Raw genomic sequence first — 21,656 nt, forward strand, 5'->3', positions numbered from 1 at the left:
TACTATTAATATTTATTATTATATTTACAGTGAGTATAGTATAGGCCTAGTATGTATAAATCTGTCACTCGTGCAAAAAAGCTGCTCACGTTTTGTCTTGTGGTTGTTGTCACGCATCAGTGAGCATCGGTGGCTTACCGAAGAGTCGATTGAGTCCGAAACGAACCGATGGAGGAACTCTCGTACGGAAAAAAAAATCGCTGCCGGTCTATCAGTATCATCAGTCAGTAATTTCAGTGGTGTACTGTACTTCGACGTTGGCTAGGTCTAGTAGTGGTGTAGAAAAAAAAAGGCTCATCATTGAAATTGTCAAATAAGTATGTTTTCAGGTAGGAAAACAATCTTTTTTATTTGTAATCTACTAATTTATAAGCTTAGAGCTTGACTATTTTACCCTTATCAATAGCTAGCCTCTAGTCTAGTAGGCCACACATGCATAGCTAGGCTATAGGACTAGGTAGTAGGCTAGGCAGGCTGCCAAACTGCTGATGAACTGAATTCACTCACTAGCTAGGCCTAGGCCTAGTAAAAGCATTTAGTATCATGCCTGTCAAGGGCAAACATTTGCCTTGCCAAGGATAACTACAGTACTGTACTTATTATGGTTATAAAATGGTATGTATTAGGCCTTAGTTCAATTCTTTCTTTATTTATCCAAAAGTATACATAAATATAACATTATAATATATAATTAGTTGGCCTAGCTAGCTTTTTGCTAGGCTGTCTACAGTAGCTGCTAATGCTATTATTAGTATTAATAGTATACAAACACATGCTAGCCTAGGACGGCTATTTGTTTAAACTCACTCGCTTTCTTTATTTCAGATTGTAGGCCTAGCTAAGGCCCTTAGCTTAGGCCTATGCCTAGCTAGAGTACAAAATAATGAAGTACATGTATAATCTTTTCTATGTGAATCAAACGAGAAAAATCTAATGGATGATCAATATTTTTATATACAAAAGGTTGGTATTTATAGTTCTTAACTTTAATATTGAATAAATATTAATAAAGTGTTCCAATATTATTTACATAAATTGAATTGATTGCATATTTTACGTGTAAGTGTGAAATGATGTTCTGAATTGAATTTTTGTTTATGTACAGTATGATTTTTGAACAATGTGTTAAAGATATAATTGAACTGAACAATTTTTTTTTAAATGTTTTGTTGAATATGCCGTCACTATAGAGTTTTTTAAATTAGATTTTAAAAAATGCATTTGTACCTGAAAAATTTAAACAAACAATTGGTTTTTGGTTAAATATACTGTTTATTTTGTATTTTTGTTAAGTGAAATCTTTATTGTTTTTGTTTATTTTCTACGGCAAGTGAATATCTTTGTTAAAATTGAAAAATGGCAAGGTATTCAAAGTATGATTGTATTAATCTTCATTGTTCATGTTTTTTGGGGACAATAAATCTTTCAATTAATTTTTTACTGTATTATTTTTGTTTAAAACTACAGTAACTTGATTGAATTTGTTTCAGGTTTGGAAAAATGATATTATACACTTTTGGAAAGCATAGGACAATGTCAACACAGGAATCGAGGCAACTGTTTATTGACTAATCGGAACAATGCAATTACAGTATTGTGTTATTTCCATTTCATTTGGACTTCTGCAACATTAGCACAAGGCACCTGTGACGTGTGTTGTATTAATTGTGTTTTACTGTAATCAGCCAATATTTATAGTTATTCAATCATGTTAGTTGGCAAACATATTACAAACTGGTTATAAGTACCTGAGAACTGTCAGTGAGGATGTACATTATTTGATTGTTGCTTGGATTTTGCCTGATGATTTGACACCTGATTAAATGTTATTTTATGTTTTTATAGAAATTAAAGATTAGTAAGATATAGAATTTATAAAATGTCTCTATTGATGGATTTTGGGACGTAACAGTATACTTTACTACCAACTACTTTAAAACCGTTGATTCAAATTGGATATAGTAATTCAACAAATCAATTACCATTGAAAATATGCCAGATTTCAGCTGTTACTATAAGCTGTTCTTCTATTAACTAAACCATTGCTATGTTAAATTATTGTTGATAATTTCTATGTTGAATCAATGGTAAAAATGTGTTTACACTGAATCAACGTTGATCTGTATACGTTGATTAAACGTTATTTTTTCTACCTTGAATTTGGTTGATTACTCTACAATGGATCAATGTTGATATTTTTTTTTATTTAAACTTTAATTCAACAGTTTTTCAGCGTTATTTCAACGTTTGCGGATAATGTTGAATTAACTTTAATATTTCAACATTGAATCAACGTTGATAATTTCAACGTTAAATCTATGTTGAAATTTACGTTGATGCAAATTTTCATTTCAACTTAATTATTACGTTGTTTCAACGTTAATAATTTCAACATTGATAATTTCAACGTAGACATTTTGACGTTGTTTCAACGTTGATAATCTATGTTGAATCAACGTTGACATTTTTGTTGAGGCAAACTTCATTTTCAACCATTTTTTCAACGTTATTTCAACGTTACTTATTTTAACGTTGTTTCAACGTTGATAATTTCTATGTTGATTCAACGTTGACATTTACGTTGAGGCAAACGTTCATTTTCAACCATTTTTTCAACGTTATTTCAACGTTACCTATTTTAACGTTGTTTCAACGTTGATAATTTCTATGTTGATTCAACGTTGACATTTACGTTGAGGCAAACTTTCATTTTCAACCATTTTTTCAACGTTATTTTAACGTTACCTATTTTAACGTTGTTTCAACGTTGATAATTTCTATGTTGATTCAACGTTGACATTTAAGTTGAGGCAAACTTTCATTTTCAACCATTTTTTCAACGTTATTTCAACGTTACTTATTTTAACGTTGTTTCAACGTTGATAATTTCTATGTTGATTCAACGTTGACATTTACGTTGAGGCAAACTTTCATTTTCAACCAGTTTTTCAACGTTATTTCAATGTTACCTATTTTAACGTTGTTTCAACGTTGATAATTTCTATGTTGATTCAACGTTGACATTTACGTTGAGGCAAACTTTCATTTTCAACCACTTTTTCAACGTTATTTCAACATTTGCAGATAACGTTGAATTAACGTTAATTCAACCAATTTTTGCCCACTGGGTAGTACCTAAATCTCAGCTAGCTAGCTAGCTAGGCCCTAGTGAGGGCGGATCGGGGGCTTAACTTTAGCCTACATACTTACTTACTACACAGCCTACTATAAGGCTAAACTCATTCTTGTCTTGCTAGCTTAATAATTATTAATAGGCTTAGGCCCCTGTATTGGAATGGCCTATTGTTATCCTGTGAACAACAGTCACTGATGCTTTACTTTACCACCATAAAATATGTAATAAATTATTACCGGTAACTAAAGTTCAAAATATGTCAACAGTCATGGCTCCTGAAAACTTTTTTGTGCCCACACGTACACGTGTCCTACGACCTCTGCCGACGACTACCAGTACTTAAATGGTGTTCTTACGCATATGGTTTACGGCATAAATGTCTTTCTATAAATTACTAAATATTTTACCACGGTAGACCTAGAATGTTTGAACAAATCTCTGAATTAAAAATCACCCACATACAATGACATCACCTTACAGTACCCATCTATAAGCGCACAAAAAAAAACAAAGCTGAACTAATGTTTTTTTCAAATGTCATTACAGCAACTGTTACTTAAAAACAGTTTACACTACCTTATAATAGCAAAATTAACATATTCATTAATACATTCAAATACAGTACTTACAAATACAAATCATAATCTTTTTCATTTACTTTAGGATCTACCTTTTGGTATATATCGTTGTTAAGTTGTCTTTTGTATTCTTGTACATACCATTTAGTAGAGTTTATGTATAAACCTAAGTTCTTGTCTGATTTTTGTATTATAATTTCTGGGTTTTTTACCAGTGTATTCAGTTGTCTAAGTTGTAATTTAGTTGCATTTCTTTTATCGGTGCATCTAAAATTTTCGATGCGTTCCTGGTTAAGTTCTTCAATATTGTTATAGCAGAATGTGCTTGTGTTAGGTTGTATTTTAGGGTGTGTGATTAATTCGTAGAAATGTGTTGTGTATTTTTTCCGTATTGGTAAAGTGTGTTTTTATAAATTTTTCACTAGTTAATTGTATACACAGCATTTGAAAGAAGACATGTGTACTTTTCGAACAATGTATTATTTGCCAACAAATATTAATCTACTTTCAAAAATGGCATTTAAAAATGGTCAATTTTGAACTTCAATGTGCTGTAGCCTGTTTGTGTAACCTCAGCCTGTACTGTAGGCATGCAGCTGAATACCCTCTAGAGACAACGTGACTTTACGGTGGTACAAGTGAGAAAAAGTCTGTTGATTCGCGTCAACCAATCAAAGGGCGAGAATTCAAAATCGTTCAACTGTGAGCCTTCATAGACTCTCTTTTCCCAGACGTTTTTTACATTATTTTGAATGTTTAGGGTCACATTTATATTTGTACTTGTAAAATCATTGACCTAGTAATCTCTGGGTGGGAGGGGTGTGGACGCAGTGTGCAGACATCAATCTGCTGCAATGTCTGTACTGTATATGCTATGTTTTTAGTACAGTAGTTGTAAAACTACTATGCAAATTGATTTAAAGGATAATTTTAATATTTTTATATTGTGACCTTTGACCCAGTGACCCCAAGGTAAGATGAAAAATCAAATGTGATATTCTGAATCTTAAGGGTCATGTTTATATTTGTACTTGTACATTCTTATTCAAAATACCTAATTGATTAAGAGATAATTAGCATATTTTAGATGGCGTATTGGAATGACCTTTGACCTTGACCCCAAAGACAAATCAAATACATTATTCTGAATCTTTGGGGTCATGTTTATATTCGTGTTTAATACATTCTTATACAAATTTCTTTATGGTTTAAGAGATAATTGGGATGAAAATTGTCAAATGGCAGCCATTTTGATTTTATGCAAATTAGGTAATTTATAATGGGCAGATCAGGGTAGATTTTGGATATGATAATATCTACATATAGTTGAGCATGTTTCAGCAAAAAAACAAACTGTTGCAATTTGTTCGACTCAACGCCTATTTTTCATCTATTTCCACTCATCTATATGTCGGGATTCAATTGTGATACATCTAGTGAATCACACAAATCGATTGGTTACACTCTCATTATCTAGCCCAGTCTCAGCTGAAATGTGTCCTATGTATTCACAACCCTTATATATATATATTCTAAAAAGAGAGATGGACAAAATAAACAAAAACAAAACAATTATTAAATCAAAAGAAAGTAAAACATGCAAACTAGATTGAAAATGAAAGCCATTTATTCTATGATTGTACAGCAGCTAATATTTTATGATACCATATTATATAGAAATCAGTTTTTAATATTTTATGAGACCGTATTATATATGAATCAGTTTTTAATATATTATGAGACCGTATTATATATGAATCAGTTTTTAATATTTTATGAGACCGTATCATATATGAATCAGTTTTTAATATTTTATGAGACCGTATTATATAGGAATCAGTTGTTAATATTTTATGAGACCGTATTATATAGGAATCAGTTGTTAATATTTTATGAGACCGTATTATATAGGAATCAGTTGTTAATATTTTATTAGACCGTATTATATAGGAATCAGTTGTTAATATTTTATTAGACCGTATTATATAGGAATCAGTTGTTAATATTTTATGAGACCGTATTATATAGGAATCAGTTGTTAATATTTTATGAGACCGTATTATATAGGAATCAGTTTTTAATATTTTATTAGACCGTATTATATAGGAATCAGTTTTTAATATTTCATGAGACCGTATTATATAGGAATCAGTTTTTAATATTTTATGAGACCGTATATATAGGAATCAGTTGTTAATATTTTATGAGACCGTATTATATAGGAATCAGTTGTTAATATTTTATGAGACCGTATTATATAGGAATCAGTTTTTAATATTTTATGAGACCGTATTATATAGGAATCAGTTGTTAATATTTTATGAGACCGTATTATATAGGAATCAGTTGTTAATATTTTATGAGACCGTATTATATAGGAATCAGTTTTTAATATTTTATGAGACCGTATTATATAGGAATCAGTTGTTAATATTTTATGAGACCGTATTATATAAGTGAACTTGATAAATAGTAAGCAAACATCATGAGTAAAAAAAAGTCACGATAACTGGTGTGTAATACAAAATTGCTCAGTAGACCATATACAATAATATGATAATACGTCATAATCATCGTAACCAACAACATTAAATAGTTAGTTATTCCTCATGAATGTTATAAATAATAAACTGGATGAAGCTACTCTAAATAAATATAAAGTTTAGATTGGAGTTAACCGCTTAATGATGAGACCAGTGAGTTTGCAGAATTTGATAATTACCAACTTAATACAACAAATGGAAATACAAAAAAGGAGGTGGTCTATATTGACAACGGAACTATTATGTGAGACACTTACCGACCGCAACAACTGCCCTTTTGAATGCCTTTTGATTAAAGTTACATTACCAATAATGTACAAACTCTTTAACACCAATCAGTCGAAGCGTCACAACTCTATTAAAATAAATATATTGTTATTATTATATATGGAGAATGAGGATGAAAATAAAAAGTAAACAAAACTTGAAAACTTTAAATATATAATATTATCCTGATGGATTCACTGCTATACAAATGAATTATACAACCATCAAGTTAAATAAACCAATATGTGGAATTGCTATATTAAATAGAAAATGTATGACATTTACTTATACCAATCTGAAGGTGAAAATAAATGACATGCTCCGATACTGATTGTCTAATTATTGAAATAAAAACGGAAGATGACTATAGAGACTAATGGTAATGATAGTTATTATACGAGTAATTATGATAGACTAATGGTAATGATAGTTATGATACGAGTAATTATGATAGACTAATGGTAATGATAGTTATGATACGAGTAATTATGATAGGCTAATGGTAATGATAGTTATGATACGAGTAATTATGATAGACTATTCAGTATTCAGTATTTATTGGTACTCACTTTCGAATCAGTGGCACACACCTTTCGGTGGTGCGTCCATACAAATATAAACAACAACATAAGGTAAATGATGATAAAACTTACATAATTAACTTACATTGGAAAAAAAAACAAAACAAAAACAAATGTACAGTAGTAATTGCACACTTGAGTAGATACTTAAAAAGAATTGTATAACGAGCAAATCAATAAATCGATGCAATAGGTCAGTAGTAAATACACATTAGGGCCTACTTATAAAATGTCTGACAGAAAAAAAAAATACTTATACATAGTAAATAAAAAAAAAACTAAAAAACAAAAAACAAAAACAAAAAAAACAAAAAACAGAATAAAGGTACAATAGGTGAACAGTATAAATAATACATAATCATGATAAAATTACTACATAAATCGAAATAAGCACAAATATATGTTTATATGTATTTGAAATTATAGATATAGCAAACAGCAAGTACAAGATTTTATTTGTTTAATGATTAGTTATTGGTATATCTAACTGGTCTATCAATGTATAAACTAAATAAGCTAAAATGTCTGACAGAAAAAAAAACAAAAAAACAAAAAACAAAAAAAACAACAAAAAAACAAAAAAAACTTATGCATAGAAAATAAAACTAAAAAACAATTGAATAACAGTATAAAGATACAATAGGTCAAAAGTATAAAAAATACATAATCATGATTATTTTTACATAAATCGAGATAAACACAAATATATGTTTATATGTATTTGAAGTTAGATAAGCAAATAAACTAGTTTATCAATGTAAAAGCCAAATAGGCTAATTATTGGGGTAATGTTGGTAATTTCTTATATATATCTAACCTGGTATCCCAGGCACTTTGTAGGTATTTTTTACAAGCCAAGTCAAAAATTTCCCCAAGAACAACGTTTTCATTATATAAATTGTCTAATAACAAATGTAATTTCATTTCAGAGGTTCCTTCGTAGAAAGATTTCCAATAATGTTCAAACCCGTTATTCATTAATTGTAATTTCATTGTGTAGACTAATGGTAATGATAGTTATGATACGAGTAATTATGATAGACTAATGGTAATGATAGTTATGATACGAGTAATTATGATAAACTAATGGTAATGATAGTTATGATACGAGTAATTATGATAGACTAATGGTAATGATAGTTATGATACGAGTAATTATGATAGGCTAATGGTAATGATAGTTATGATACGAGTAATTATGATAGACTAATGGTAATGATAGTTATGATACGAGTAATTATGATAGACTAATGGTAATGATAGTTATGATGCGAGTAATTATGATAGAAATAGTAATTTATTGAGTACAGAAAATTAAAGGTAATAGCGAAAATGAAGAATGAATTAGGAAACTAATGAAATTTCATGTAGTTATATCAGACCCCTTCATAAACATATCGCAAAAAATCCGAGCTGGTCACTTATCCACGACGGAATACTGAACCTAATAGAAAGTCTTTTCTTCCTCCAATTTAACTTATTGGGAAAGATGTAATTTGTAGATGACCTTTGCTGTTTTCATTTGGTTTTATTGTTCAAATGTTATGAGTGTACCGTCGTTAAGCCTAAATTTCAAGCTTTGTTTGAAAAAGGTATATTGATAGATCTATTTAGGAAGAGTAGGCCTAATAATAATAACGGAGCGTTATTTGAGGGAAAAATGCCCCGGGGCGTTTATTATTTGATGAGGTGGAAGGGTGGGCGTTGATTTCAAACGATGTTTTATGGAGGACGCGGGGCGTCATTCAAAGCGGGGCGTTTATTCGAATAAATACGGTAGGTTATTTTGTAGTTTTAATAAGTTAATCACTTCCGTCAAAAAACGACAAATGACAAAATAAAATGGTTAAATTCTACCAAAAACCCATTGGCTTGGCTCAAGTAAAGCCAGTTACTTATTCGCCGTAGAGGGCGTAGATGCAAAAAAGTTCGCGGAACTAGGGTGGCAAATGGTAGAGTAAGTCAAGGGTGATCGATCCATACCAAAATATTTTGAAAAAATTAAGTAGGTCAAATGTTATAACGTTCGTAAAAGCCAGTTACTTATTCGCCTTAGAGGGCGTAGACGCAAAAAAGTTCGCGGAACTGGGGTGGCAAATGGTAGAGTAGGTCAAGGGTGATCGATTCATACCAAAATATTTTGAAAAAATTAAGTAGGTCAAGTGTTATAACGTTCGTAAAGCCAGTTACTTATTGGCCGTAGAGGGCATAAATGCATAAAATGTTATTGAACTTTGACCTGAAGAAGTAGAGGAGGTCAAGGCTAACAAGTTGATGCAATAACAACTCAATTAGACAGTTATTACGTATTAAAATCTGTTTTTTTATATATTTGTTGTCCCTTTAATTGTTTTCGAGATATAAAGGGTCAAAGGTCAAATTAGGTCAAATAAGTCATTTTATGAAGAGGAAATCGTTTAGATATGTTAAATGCAACAGAATTTTGTTGTTTAGTTGATATAATCCAAATAAACATCATATCCAAAATTTACGGACATCGGAAAGTGGGTTAATTAGCATAAATTCAAAATGGCCACCATTTACCATTTGAAGTTCCCGTATCTCCTCAACGGTTGGTTTTAGACCACCTAAATGCATTACAAGTAGATATAAATGTGACATTAAACTTGATGATATAAAGTTTGCGGTACACTACGTGTAATAGTTCTGAAAAGAACTGTTGAGTTTCTCGACGTTTCGATCAATATACTTTGATCGTCCTCAGGAGTGAGAATTCTCAACAGTTCTTTTCAGAACTATTACATGTGGTGTACCGCAAACTTTATATCAACATTTGATTTCGCCATGCAAACCTTCAAACAAGACATTAAACTTCCAAATTAGCACATTTAAATTACCATAAGACGTCATAGTTACGTCATATATTATGTTATAACTGCTTAAATGACATTATCCTATGCTAAAGAAAATGTAGAAACCGCAGGAAAACAATTTTCTAACATTTTCCTGTTAAAGTGAACATGATAGATTTCCAAAGTCATCTTCTGACATCTGTCTCTCGGCATCACGCTCATCGAGTGGTTTTCGCAAGATGATCCTTGACATTTATCAAGAACTGCATGAGGAGAAAGCAAATTCTTCCAGTGTTGGGAACATTCACCTTTCCACCATTCATCACAAGCTGTTTGAGCTATCTTCTACAGAATCGACCACATGCTGGACATCTTGTGTCCGCCTTGCTCCAAAAGTAGGGCTCTGTAAAGAGTTTATGGAGACACAGTGTTTTTCTTTTATGTTTGTGTTGCTTTTAAAGTTAGGTTAACCATTTAAGAAACAATGCCATATACATAGCTGCAGTCGCGTGATCAAGTTAGTGTTTACCGACCAACCAACCGACCGACCAACCGACCGACATAGTGAGCTGTATAAAAACGTATATTGACTTGCTTGCCTTTTATAATTTTGAAGACATGGAACTAACATCATTAAAGCAGGGAAGAGTGAAAATACAATTTCACTCTTTCCTGTTTAAAGTGATTTTAAAATATGTAGAAAAATATAACGAAAATTACAAGGATAAGAGTGTAAGCTACAGTATACGGTTTAAAAAGTAGACACTGAATATCTACCATCGTAGAGGACTTTGTAAATAATATTAAGAAGCACAGAGTATGTGTCAATTTAGGATGTTTCAAATAAAACAAAATCATCATAAAACTTATTTTTGAATGTTGACACTTAAACATACTGATATCTTCACAATTTTAGAAATCAAAACGAACAGTGAAAAACATCTTTGACACTTTTTATATTGATTAAAAGCTCTGTAAGGTGTTCTTTAATCGTTAAAGGTACGACGTCTGCCCAACCTTTAACATCACGGCACCAGTGGTTTAATACCACACTTATGTATCTTGATCCAATGTATATGCCTATTACTAAGTAATGCCAGCATTATATTGCTACATGTTTTAAGATTATTTTGAAGTTTTTGTTCAACGTTTCTATGATTAGAATGAGAGAAAGTGATTGTCAGCATACAGATATGATTTGCAGAAATTCACCGGGTTTTATATTGTTTTGTTATTATTTTCTATTGTATTATAAGTCATTCATCATCGTAATAATTGTTTTTCAAATTTTGATATTTGTGAATCTTATAATTTGGGTCATTTTGGAATCGAGGCGGCTATTCGGACACATCCTGAGATTGCAAAAGGAAGTCCCAGCCAATAAAGCAATAAACTATTATTTTGAAAACTGTAAGCAACAAATGGACGACCATGATCCACACTACCGGTAACTCTATTGAACGACCTGATCACCCTACATAAAGAATCATCAACTGCACTACCCCCTAGGATCAAAAGCATAAAAGATATAGAAACGATTCGGAGAATAGCAGAAAACAGACAGGACTCGACTGGAGGAAAGCAATCCGAGATATAAGCAACTTCAGCCGAGGCGGGAATATCTGTCTAGCGGTCTATCTGGCGGACCGGCAATAAACTAAACTAAAATTATAATTTTGTTGTTGCCACTATGTCACGTGGACTTATGAAAATTAAATTATATACAAAGCAAGTAGTAGTAGTCAATTTTCCTCGATCATTGAAACACTTTGAATAAACCAAGTTATTATATACAGGACCGCTGGTATACGGTTATTACTGCGAAAATATATCGCACCCAATCTAGTTCCGTTACAATATACATTTAGATTTGTAAACATTATTCAAATAATATATACAAAAGATGCGAAAAACAATTAGACATCTAATAGATAGATATAAAATAATTTATAAATTGAAAAAGACAATTCTAATGGACGCCCCAAGAAGATCTCTTTCATGTGATGTTACCGTTATTTATTTCAACCACTACTCGTCTTGACAATTCAAAGCAATTGATGAATTCAAAATGAATTATGTTTAGTTTACATAATGCCAAAATGAATACAGTCAAATGCTTTTTTCACACATATAAATCAGAACCATCTTATATGTATAAGCTTTTATTTCTCACTATAACTATAAAATCTTAGCTGCATGATGCACTTAATATACTGATGCATGTCTGTAATTGTTTTAAATCTTTCGGAATTGACATCGTGTGGAGAGATTCATAAATAAATGATAAATATTAAGATTCTAAGCCCCGAGTTAAGACTTCCTCTTAGCCCGGTCGTTGGATGGATGGTCGTTTTAGAAAGTTGGTCGCTTACGAGAGAGGTGGATAGACTGATAGCTATGTACTTTACGTACGTACGCATTATTAATATTACGTACGTACGTGTTAATATTACGTACGTACGTAATAATAATAATGCGTACGTACGTATTAATATTACGTAAGTACGTACTATTTACACGTACGTACGTATTAAATAAATATTACGTACGTACGTAATAATAATACGTAGGCCTACGTACGGACGTGTTATTTAATACGTACGTACGTGTTAAATATCACGTACGTACGTGTTAATATTACGTACGTACGCGTTGATTATTACGTACGTACGTAATAATAACACGTACGTACGTATTAAATAACATGTTGAATCGACTTGTCATTTGATTTCCCAAATTGTCCGTTGTTTTTGGTTATTCTTTGTTGTTGTTTAACTTGACTGTTATTAGAATATGTTTTAGTTCTATATTTTGTTCGTTGATTTTTATTTTCCTTTGTAGTTTTTTGAGTTTGTTCGTTGATTTTTGAAAACGTGATCGTTTTTTTTAGTTTGTTCGTTGATTTTTGAAAACGTTTTTTGACATAGTTCTTGTTTTAATTTTTTACTATTATGGCCCTAATGGCCGCCCATACCTGAGAGTGCCATTTCCGACCATCTAGAGGTGTTATATTTTCAACCCACACCCCCTCCCCCGAAACACAAAATCCTGGATCCGCCCTGAACACTGTTATGATGCACGTATATCATGATCGGCATGTGCCGGAAAGAAAACAGCTAAATATTTAATAATTAAAATTATTTATAGTTAGGCCTAGTTAGTCAACAAAATATATGGAAAAAAGCTCCAATATTAGGCCCCTACTCAAGTTATGTTTAATATCGTGTAATTCGGCCTCGTGTAGATAAGAATAGAGTTGTAATCGCTTCGACCGATTGGTGCTAAACGTTAGGAGTGTTGTATAATTCGGGATAATAGTTCATAAAAACTTTATCAAGACAAACATTCTCTCTGTTGTTAATATTTATAGTTTGGGTAAAGTCAGAATTTAATTAGTCTGCTGTATTAAGATAATTAAAATATCTCATGATGACAATGGGGAAGAAAAATTTAGAGCAGAAGGTGGATTAATGGCTCCTGATACCTGCTAAGTTTGCACATTCTTGGTAATGTAACTTTAATCAAAACGCATTCAAAAGGGCAGTTGTTGTGGTCGGCAAGTGTCTCACATATAGTTCCGTTGGCAAAATAGAATGCAACACCACCTCCTTTTTGTCTTTCTATTTTTTAAATAGGTTGGTAATTATCGAATTCTGCAAACTCACTGGTCTCATCATTAAACGGTTTCAGTTATAACTCTAATCTAAACTTTATATTCATTTAGAGTAGCTTCAGTTTCATCCGTTTATTATTTATACCGTTCATGAGGAATAATTTAATGATTTAATGTTGTTGATGGTTACGATGATTATGACGTATTATCACATTATTGTATTAGGGTCAACTTTCGTATTACACACCAGTTGGAGTAGTAAAATACATTTTGTCGTGATTTGTTTTTATTCATATTTGCTTTACTATTTATCAAGTTCACTTCAAGATGACGAGTTGTTTTTTATTCGGCGTGCTTACAGTTCCTCAAAGTGTTGGATCTCTTTTTGTAATTTGCCGATTCCTGCACGGTGCATTTAATTACGCACTTTTTAAGTCTAGAGAAAATTTAAAGACACGCATTAGTACACATTGCACTAATGAGGTGACCCACAGAATTCCGAAAGAATCCGTTACATTTTAATATACAGTTTCGAGTGATGGTGACGAATAATGATTTGATAATAATGAAGATAGTGACAATGGTAATGAACACGAACGACAATGATGATGAACGATGACGACATCACTCACGTGATATTTAAACGGTGTCCAGAGAGACGCGGACGCAATAATTTCTCTCACGAGGTGTTCTCTTCTGACAACCACACCGGGTTAAAATGAATTAGGCTCAAAATAAAGGACAAAATATACAAATTATTATTACGGTATTCAAAAATATTAATTTTCCGGCATTTAAAAAGTAAAATGATAATTTAGCATAGTTACACTTTTCTATTTATGGGATTATCATCCCGCTTTTATTCATCTATAAAATTATCATACAAATATAAACAATTTAGTACTGTAAATTTGATACTTTAAAAATAGTGATATAAAAATATTTAAAATGTTTTTTATAACTTTCCTTTCGTAATAAAAAGTGCATATATGATTTAATACATTTGCTTTGTAGATACAAAATAAACCAACATATAACAGTTAACACTACATTTTAAAAACTGATTTCTATATAATACGGTCTCATAAAATATTAGCTGCTGTACAATCATAGAATAAATGGCTTTCATTTTCAATTCTAGTTTGCATGTTTTACTTTCTTTTGATTTAATAAGTTTTTGTTTCAGTTTATTTGTTCCATCTCTCTTTTTAGAATATATATATATAAGGGTTATGAATACATAGGACACATTTCAGCTGAGACTGGGCATAATGAGAGGGTAACCAATCGATTTGTGTGATTCACTAGATGTATCACAATTGAATCCCGACATATATTTAAATGGAAAGAATAGCAAAGCCGTACAAAGTTTGGCAATCTTAAAAAGAAATAAGAAAAGACGGTAACAATTAAAAACATGATATGTACTACATACAATACTAAAACAAGAAATGTGGATGGATTATATAACAAGTATGTTGTATAGAAGCAGCAATACCATTCCATGGTATTTCTAGCCATATATCGGTTATGAAATTGAATTGAACAGTAAATATCGGAATAACTGGTATCATAGAATCATATCATAATCATATGAAAAGGAGTTAGCATTAAGAAAATAATTTGAAAAATTGCTGATTATAAAATTTATACATAAAAATACATTTTGTTAATTTATGAATACCATACACAGTTAAAAACATATAAAGGTTTCTTTATTCAGAAAAACAAAGTAAAACAAACATTTAAAAACTAAACTTAATTATATGGCAGTAAACAAATTAAATTATAGAAAAAAGTTTACAAAGTGGCATTAAAACTGACTGTCATTGCAGAATATTGTTATTGTAACTAAGATTTATTCTTAATGGTTGTGAATGCTCAGTGAAATGTGAATTTTACATCCACATGATGACCTTCAAGAATCCAGTGTTCACCAATGATTAATTATATTCAAAGAAAACAAAGTATTTCATCTTAAGAAGTAATAGTTTTTATAAACTTATGTTTAACTGAATAATGAATACAAAAAAGAATATACAAAATGATCGACACTTTATAATGTATAATGTATACATTATTCTGTTTCCAAGTGAACGTTAATAAGTTTGAAACTGGAAATGCACATATTTTATATTATAAGAATAATAGAGGACAACAAGGATAATATATAAAATGAATGATATTTACAAACATACCACACTTTGATTGGTTTCAACTAAAAATTTAAAAAGATGGGGTTTTTTGGCCTTCAACTTCCAATCTATCCATGTGGCTGTGTACTGCCACCATAATTGTTAATAAATATGATTTATCCAATTCAAGTTATCAGCAGCAACATAACAATATTTTAAAGATTTTGTATGGACGTCATCTGACAAGGTGAATACAATTGTAACTATTGCAGGTGTTCAAATTTTACTTTTAAATTGAGCACATAACTGTGTTTTGTTTGCATGTACGTCTCGCATGGTGATGATACTTGTTTTAGTTTGGTACCCTACTCGTTTGGTTGTCTCGCATGGTAATGATACTTGTTTTGGCTATGGTACCCTACTTGTTTGGTTTTTTCGCATGGTAATGATACTTGTTTGGTTTGGTACTCTACTCGTTTGGTTGTCTCGTATGGTAATGATACTTGTTTTGGCTATGGTACCCTACTTGTTTGGTTTTTTCGCATGGTAATGATACTTGTTTGGTTTGGTACTCTACTCGTTTGGTTGTCTCGTATGGTAATGATACTTGTTTTGGTTACGGTAAACTACTCGTTTGGTTGTCTCGCATGGTAATGATACTCGTTTTGGTTTGGTACCCTACTTGTTTGGTTGTCTCGCATGGTAATGATACTCGTTTTGGTTTGGTACCCTACTTGTTTGGTTGTCTCGTATGGTAATGATTCTTGTTTTGATTATGGTAAACTACTCGTTTGGTTGTCTCTCATGGTAATGATAATAGTTTTGGTTACAGCACCCTACTCGTTTGTTTGTCTCGCAAGGTAATGATACTCATTTTGGTTACGATACCCAACTCGTTTGGTTGCCTTGCATGGTAATGATACTCGGTTTGGTTACGATACCCAACTCGTTTGGTTGCCTTGCATGGTAATGATACTCGGTTTGGTTACGATACCCAACTCGTTTGGTTGCCTTGCATGGTAATGATACTCGGTTTGGTTACGATACCCTACTCGTTTGGTTGTCTCGCATGGTAATGATACTCGGTTTGGTTACGATACCCTACTCGTTTGGTTGTCTCGCATGGTAATGATACTCGTTTTGGTTACGGTACCCTACTCGTTTGGTTGTCTTGCATAGTAATGATACTCGTTTTGGTTACGGTACCCTACTCGTTTGGTTGTCTCGCATGGTAATAATACTCGTTTTGGTTATGGTACCCTACTCGTTTGGTTGTCTTGCATGGTAATGATACTCGTTTTGGTTACGATACCCTACTCGTTTGGTTGTCTCGTATGGTAATGATACTTGTTTGGTTACAGTACCCTACTCGTTTGGTTGTCTTGCATGTTATGATACTCGTTTTGGTTACGGTACCCTACTCGTTTGTTTGTCTGGTATGGTAATGATACTCGTTTTTGTTACGATACCCTACTTGTTTGGTTGTCTTGCATGGAATGATACTTGTTTTGGTTACGATACCATACTTGTTTTGGTTACGATACCCTACTTGTTCGGTTGCCTTGCATGGCAATAGTATTGTCACATGTCTGTGGTACTCTTTCAATTGTCTGCTTGGATAGAAGTGGAATTGCTCATTCATCTGAAAAAAAATTAGGAAAACTTTAATGTTATAGTATCATAGTTGAAACAGGCCATTTAAGTGATCATAGGTAACATTCTATTCAAATTTGGTTTCATTTTTTCTTTTCACAAAACTATAACAAAAACATAGTAACATAGTAAGGAAGAAAATAAAAAATACATATTTTGTAATAGAATTTTTTCACGCATACGCAAGGCAGGCCCATGCAAAAGGTACTCTTATTTCAAAGTATGTTTCCATACACATAGGCCTATTTGTGATAGGCAAGTTTTTTCTATGAAAGACCTTTAATGTCAGCAAAAGTGTTCAAAATGTGAATGTGGAAACTTTCTGTTCTTAAAAATTAGTAATTACTCTTTAACAAACATAGATAAAGTTGTGTCAAACAAGATATTGTGTACAGTGCAAATGTTCTTTACATATTCATGTCATACACTATGAGATTGATTTTTACTCTTTGAACAATTATGGTGTAACGATGCAGGTTATGCTATCAATATTTAAATATGATGTGAATTTTAGTTGAATATACTTTACATGACTTACATTATTTATAATCATACTGTAAGAAATCACATAAATTGACTTCAATTGTTATAAATTATGTTTACACAATATACAACATACATACCATTGAATAGTATGCTCTTAGCGATTGGTCCAAGAAGCTCAGCAAACCTCTTTCTTTCTGATTCTTCTACTAATTTTCTATTGCTTTCAAGGTGAAACACTAATTCCCAAATTGTTGGTAAACAAACAAAGTTCAATCCATAGTAAGCAATTACATCATTTAACTTATGTGGGTCAAATTGCTGCAATGCCATGCATAGTCGTTTCCTATACGGTGAAACTGACTTTGTTTCTTCATCAGTGTTTGGAACTTTGTTGTTTACAACATACTGATTTATGAGATCTTCAGCATCTTTCAACTGTGAAATCTCAGCCACCTCTAGCAACAGACGGACATTAGTAGATGTGATATAACGACGCTCATGTAGTTGGTTTAATAGGTAATTTGCTGTGCAACTTGACTTGCCAAGGTGCTGTAAGTCTACGTGTTCAAATAGACAACATCTCAAGAACAGCAGTCGCTCACCAATATAGAGTGAACCAAGATCATACTTCAACTTGTTGAATTGTTCTTGTGATGTATTCACTACAAAAACAAGTGTTTGAGAATTATTATACTATGATTGACACTAGTCACCACTCTAAAACAAATCTTATTATTATACTATGATTGCCACTAGTCACCACAAATCATAAAATGTTTCACCTCAAAATAAGCATATTTATATTTTAGTAATATAAAATACTTTTCTTGCAATGCATTTCTGCAAAACAAATGATGGATAATTATTGAATTTTTATCCCCATAAAAGTAATACATTTAACTTCATACAATTTAAACTATCTTGTCATTCATATACAGCAATTTTAACTTTCTTCCAAAAAATGTATTTTAATTATGTTCTAAATATGTTTGAATGTCTTATTTTGGCTTCTCGACTGTTATTTTAGGTAATCCTGTTATTTTAGGTAATCCTGCCTCATTGATTTACAGTTGTTATGTTTTCATGTTTGTATTTGTTCAAATGAAATAAATGATATGATATCTTTAATGTTTCTCTCTTGGCAGTAGTTTTATTATAGCTGGTACTACATAAGTGGTTGTAACAATGCCCTAATGATCTAATGTTACTCAACTATACCTGTCCCTAATGAGCTTGCAGCCAAAGGAGCAGCAGTAGGTGCATCTAATATACCTTAGTCATAATCAAGAATACAAGTATTAAATCAACTATTCTGCTAATGACACCAAGATGTTATGCTATTATGTATATTCATGTATTTTCAGACAAACTGTATACATACATAATGATCTAATGATAACCACTAACCTGTCTGTAATGAGCCTGTAGTCAGAGGAGTAGTAGCTGTTGTATCTATGCAAAATAAACATATTAGTCATAATAACAAAAACAGTATCACAATTTATTCAATACAGATTTTAAAGTTAGTTTTTATTAAATAAATCATTCTGTTAACACTAGGATACACTGTTTTATTATGCCATTCACATTGGACCTTATTCATGTATTTTGTGTCATGAGATTTGTCTCACTAAATAGAGTAGAACATTTGCGATTTAATACTTTGTTAAAACTGTCACAGTCATAGTTGATTGAAATAGTAAAGTACATGTAACGATACATCATTACGACGTTTATATTTTTTATAATTATAATAAATAATTAATGAATACAAACGTTTTGTATATTTTGTGTTTATATATCCAACAGTACCCACACTCGTGGTAAGAAATTTGCGATTCAAATGGCACCCAAAAATGGTTAATACGTATTTACAGTATTGTATTGCAATACTATATCTGAAGGTTTTAAGTTTATCTTCGAAGGGCCCATAAATGTACCTACTTATGTTAAACCAAATACTTATACTGGGAGACTATTATTGTGTGCAGGTATTTTTCAAGATGGACATCCCTATTTGGGGCAAATTGTTGAACGTAAATTCGTTTTAATTGTCAGTAACTAATTATCTAACTCAATTTAAATTAGTAAACAGGGTTACATCAAGTGGTTAAAATCAGTACCGAAAGTATGAACCAACTTTATATACCATCGAGTAAACAATCTAGAATAATGCGCGATTTACCAAATTTTGCCCTTGCGTAAATTTATATATAGATACTAACATTTTTCCAAACTTTACTAAGCAATGAAGACCATATCAATTTTTTTAAATAGAAAATAGAAAGTTAGCTTGTGTGTTAGTGTTAGTTAATATTTATATGCTTTTGTTAATCTCAGATAACATAATAATTTAGGCCTAAAATAATAGCTCACACAGTTTTGTTTAAAAACAGATATTCCCATTTCTAGCATAATTGTTTAAAAAAAACCTAGCCAACACATCTTTCATGATTTTTGTTTAAATTCTAATTAGAATTTGCTGAACTTGAGACATGATGATTTTTAGAAATACATTATTTATAATGCTTGTTTAATTTGGGGTAAGTGTTAAAACTGTCATCCTGTCTTATATATCTCATCCTTATATTAATACAAACAATTGTAAATCTGACAGAATCTACAATGAAAATGTATTGTATAACAAAACAACAAAATATTACATTCTTTCCTTGATGATTTTTTCTTTATCTTAGGTGGATACTGATAGTTTCATGTTATCATGTTTCTACCATTAGCAAGACATTTTTATTATCTAGTATTATCATCAACAAACCTGCCACAGATGAGCTTGTTTCCCCTTATTCTGCAGGGGAACTCATAGAATGCCAATCAATTAGTCAACTGATTTACATTATATTGTAAAAAAAAAGTATTTAACCATGTATTACTTTAACAATAAAACCTATTTATAATTAAAACGGCCTTTGTAGATGTCTCTGGACTAAAGGACATATATCTTTGTACATTGTATTGTTAAAATGTGGTATCAAATAAAAAATACTGCAATTGAAGAAAATTGTGATGATAATCAAAAATTTCAACTAACCTTCCAGAAATAGCCACTTTAAATGAATGGTCATCATGCGTTCATTGCCACATTTAACACTATTAGTATCTAGTTTCAAGCACTTTTTGAGATCATGTAAATGAGGCTTCTCTGCTGGATTACAAGCAGTACACAACACACATAGATTGTAGCCAACTCCTTCTCTAGTGACAAGCACAGTTTCTAGTTGATGCTTTAGAAATCTTAACACCTACAAACCAAGTAAAATGTAGAACATAAGTTAAAAATATAATAGGTTGAAAACTTGAACCAACCCATATAGGGAAAAGTGCTTGACACAATTAAGCAGAGTGCCTCAATGGCTCTGAGTGTTACTTGATAACAAAGATTACATAGAAGGTGGAAGCTGTTTATTATAGTATTTAGCCAGTTTGCCAAATTCCAATTTGGGGCATCAAGTTTTCCTGGGATACATACGCCTAGGACTAGGTGGTCCAGCATGGCATGAATTTACATAGTTTTTGGGTGAATAAAAAAGACATTATATATATATATTGTAGAATAAAATATTATAAGTATGTCTTTTGTAATTTTTATTAGAGTCAGCAATTTGAGTTTCGTACATGGCGACTTTTACGTTTATATGATCATTTCCATTGTTTATTGGCAATCATTACATTCAACTGCTGGTGTTAACAATGTTATTAATAACACATAGGCCTCAAGCTAATCTTTACCTCTATGCAGAAACTTGGCTGCGGTTCTTTCATTTGGCCTCTAGCATTACCATAAACTTCAGTCAGATGAGTTATTTCAAGCTGATGAGGAAAATTGTCTTTGT

General features: G+C 31.4%; 2 protein-coding genes and 1 long non-coding RNA gene across 3 annotated transcripts in view; 1 reads left to right on the forward strand and 2 right to left on the reverse strand.

Moving 5' to 3' along the window:
• Positions 1-21,656, reverse strand: part of LOC144835066 (uncharacterized) — a 397,704-nt gene that overhangs the window by 148,484 nt on the left and 227,564 nt on the right. Inside the window, exons 17-18 of the mRNA XM_078690083.1 lie at positions 21,553-21,633; positions 20,855-21,065 (exon numbers count right to left, since the gene is read on the reverse strand). Coding sequence (XP_078546209.1) covers positions 20,855-21,065; positions 21,553-21,633 — 292 coding nt within the window. The remainder of the gene's footprint in view (positions 1-20,854; positions 21,066-21,552; positions 21,634-21,656) is intronic.
• On the forward strand, positions 245-1,712 carry LOC144835697 (uncharacterized). Its single transcript, XR_013611092.1, has 3 exons — positions 245-329; positions 826-963; positions 1,491-1,712. It is a non-coding gene; the product is annotated as an uncharacterized LOC144835697 (long non-coding RNA).
• LOC144858938 (uncharacterized) lies at positions 16,944-18,643 on the reverse strand. The gene is made up of 3 exons (XM_078715093.1): positions 18,628-18,643; positions 17,943-18,467; positions 16,944-17,308 (listed from the first exon to the last, which is right to left on the reverse strand). Exons 1-3 carry the CDS (start codon positions 18,641-18,643, stop codon positions 17,301-17,303), a joined length of 549 nt encoding a protein of 182 aa, XP_078571219.1. The 3' UTR covers positions 16,944-17,300.

This window comes from Antedon bifida, chromosome 2 (genome assembly GCF_963402885.1).
Source record: "Antedon bifida chromosome 2, ecAntBifi1.1, whole genome shotgun sequence".
Taxonomy (NCBI): Eukaryota; Metazoa; Echinodermata; class Crinoidea; order Comatulida; family Antedonidae; genus Antedon; species Antedon bifida.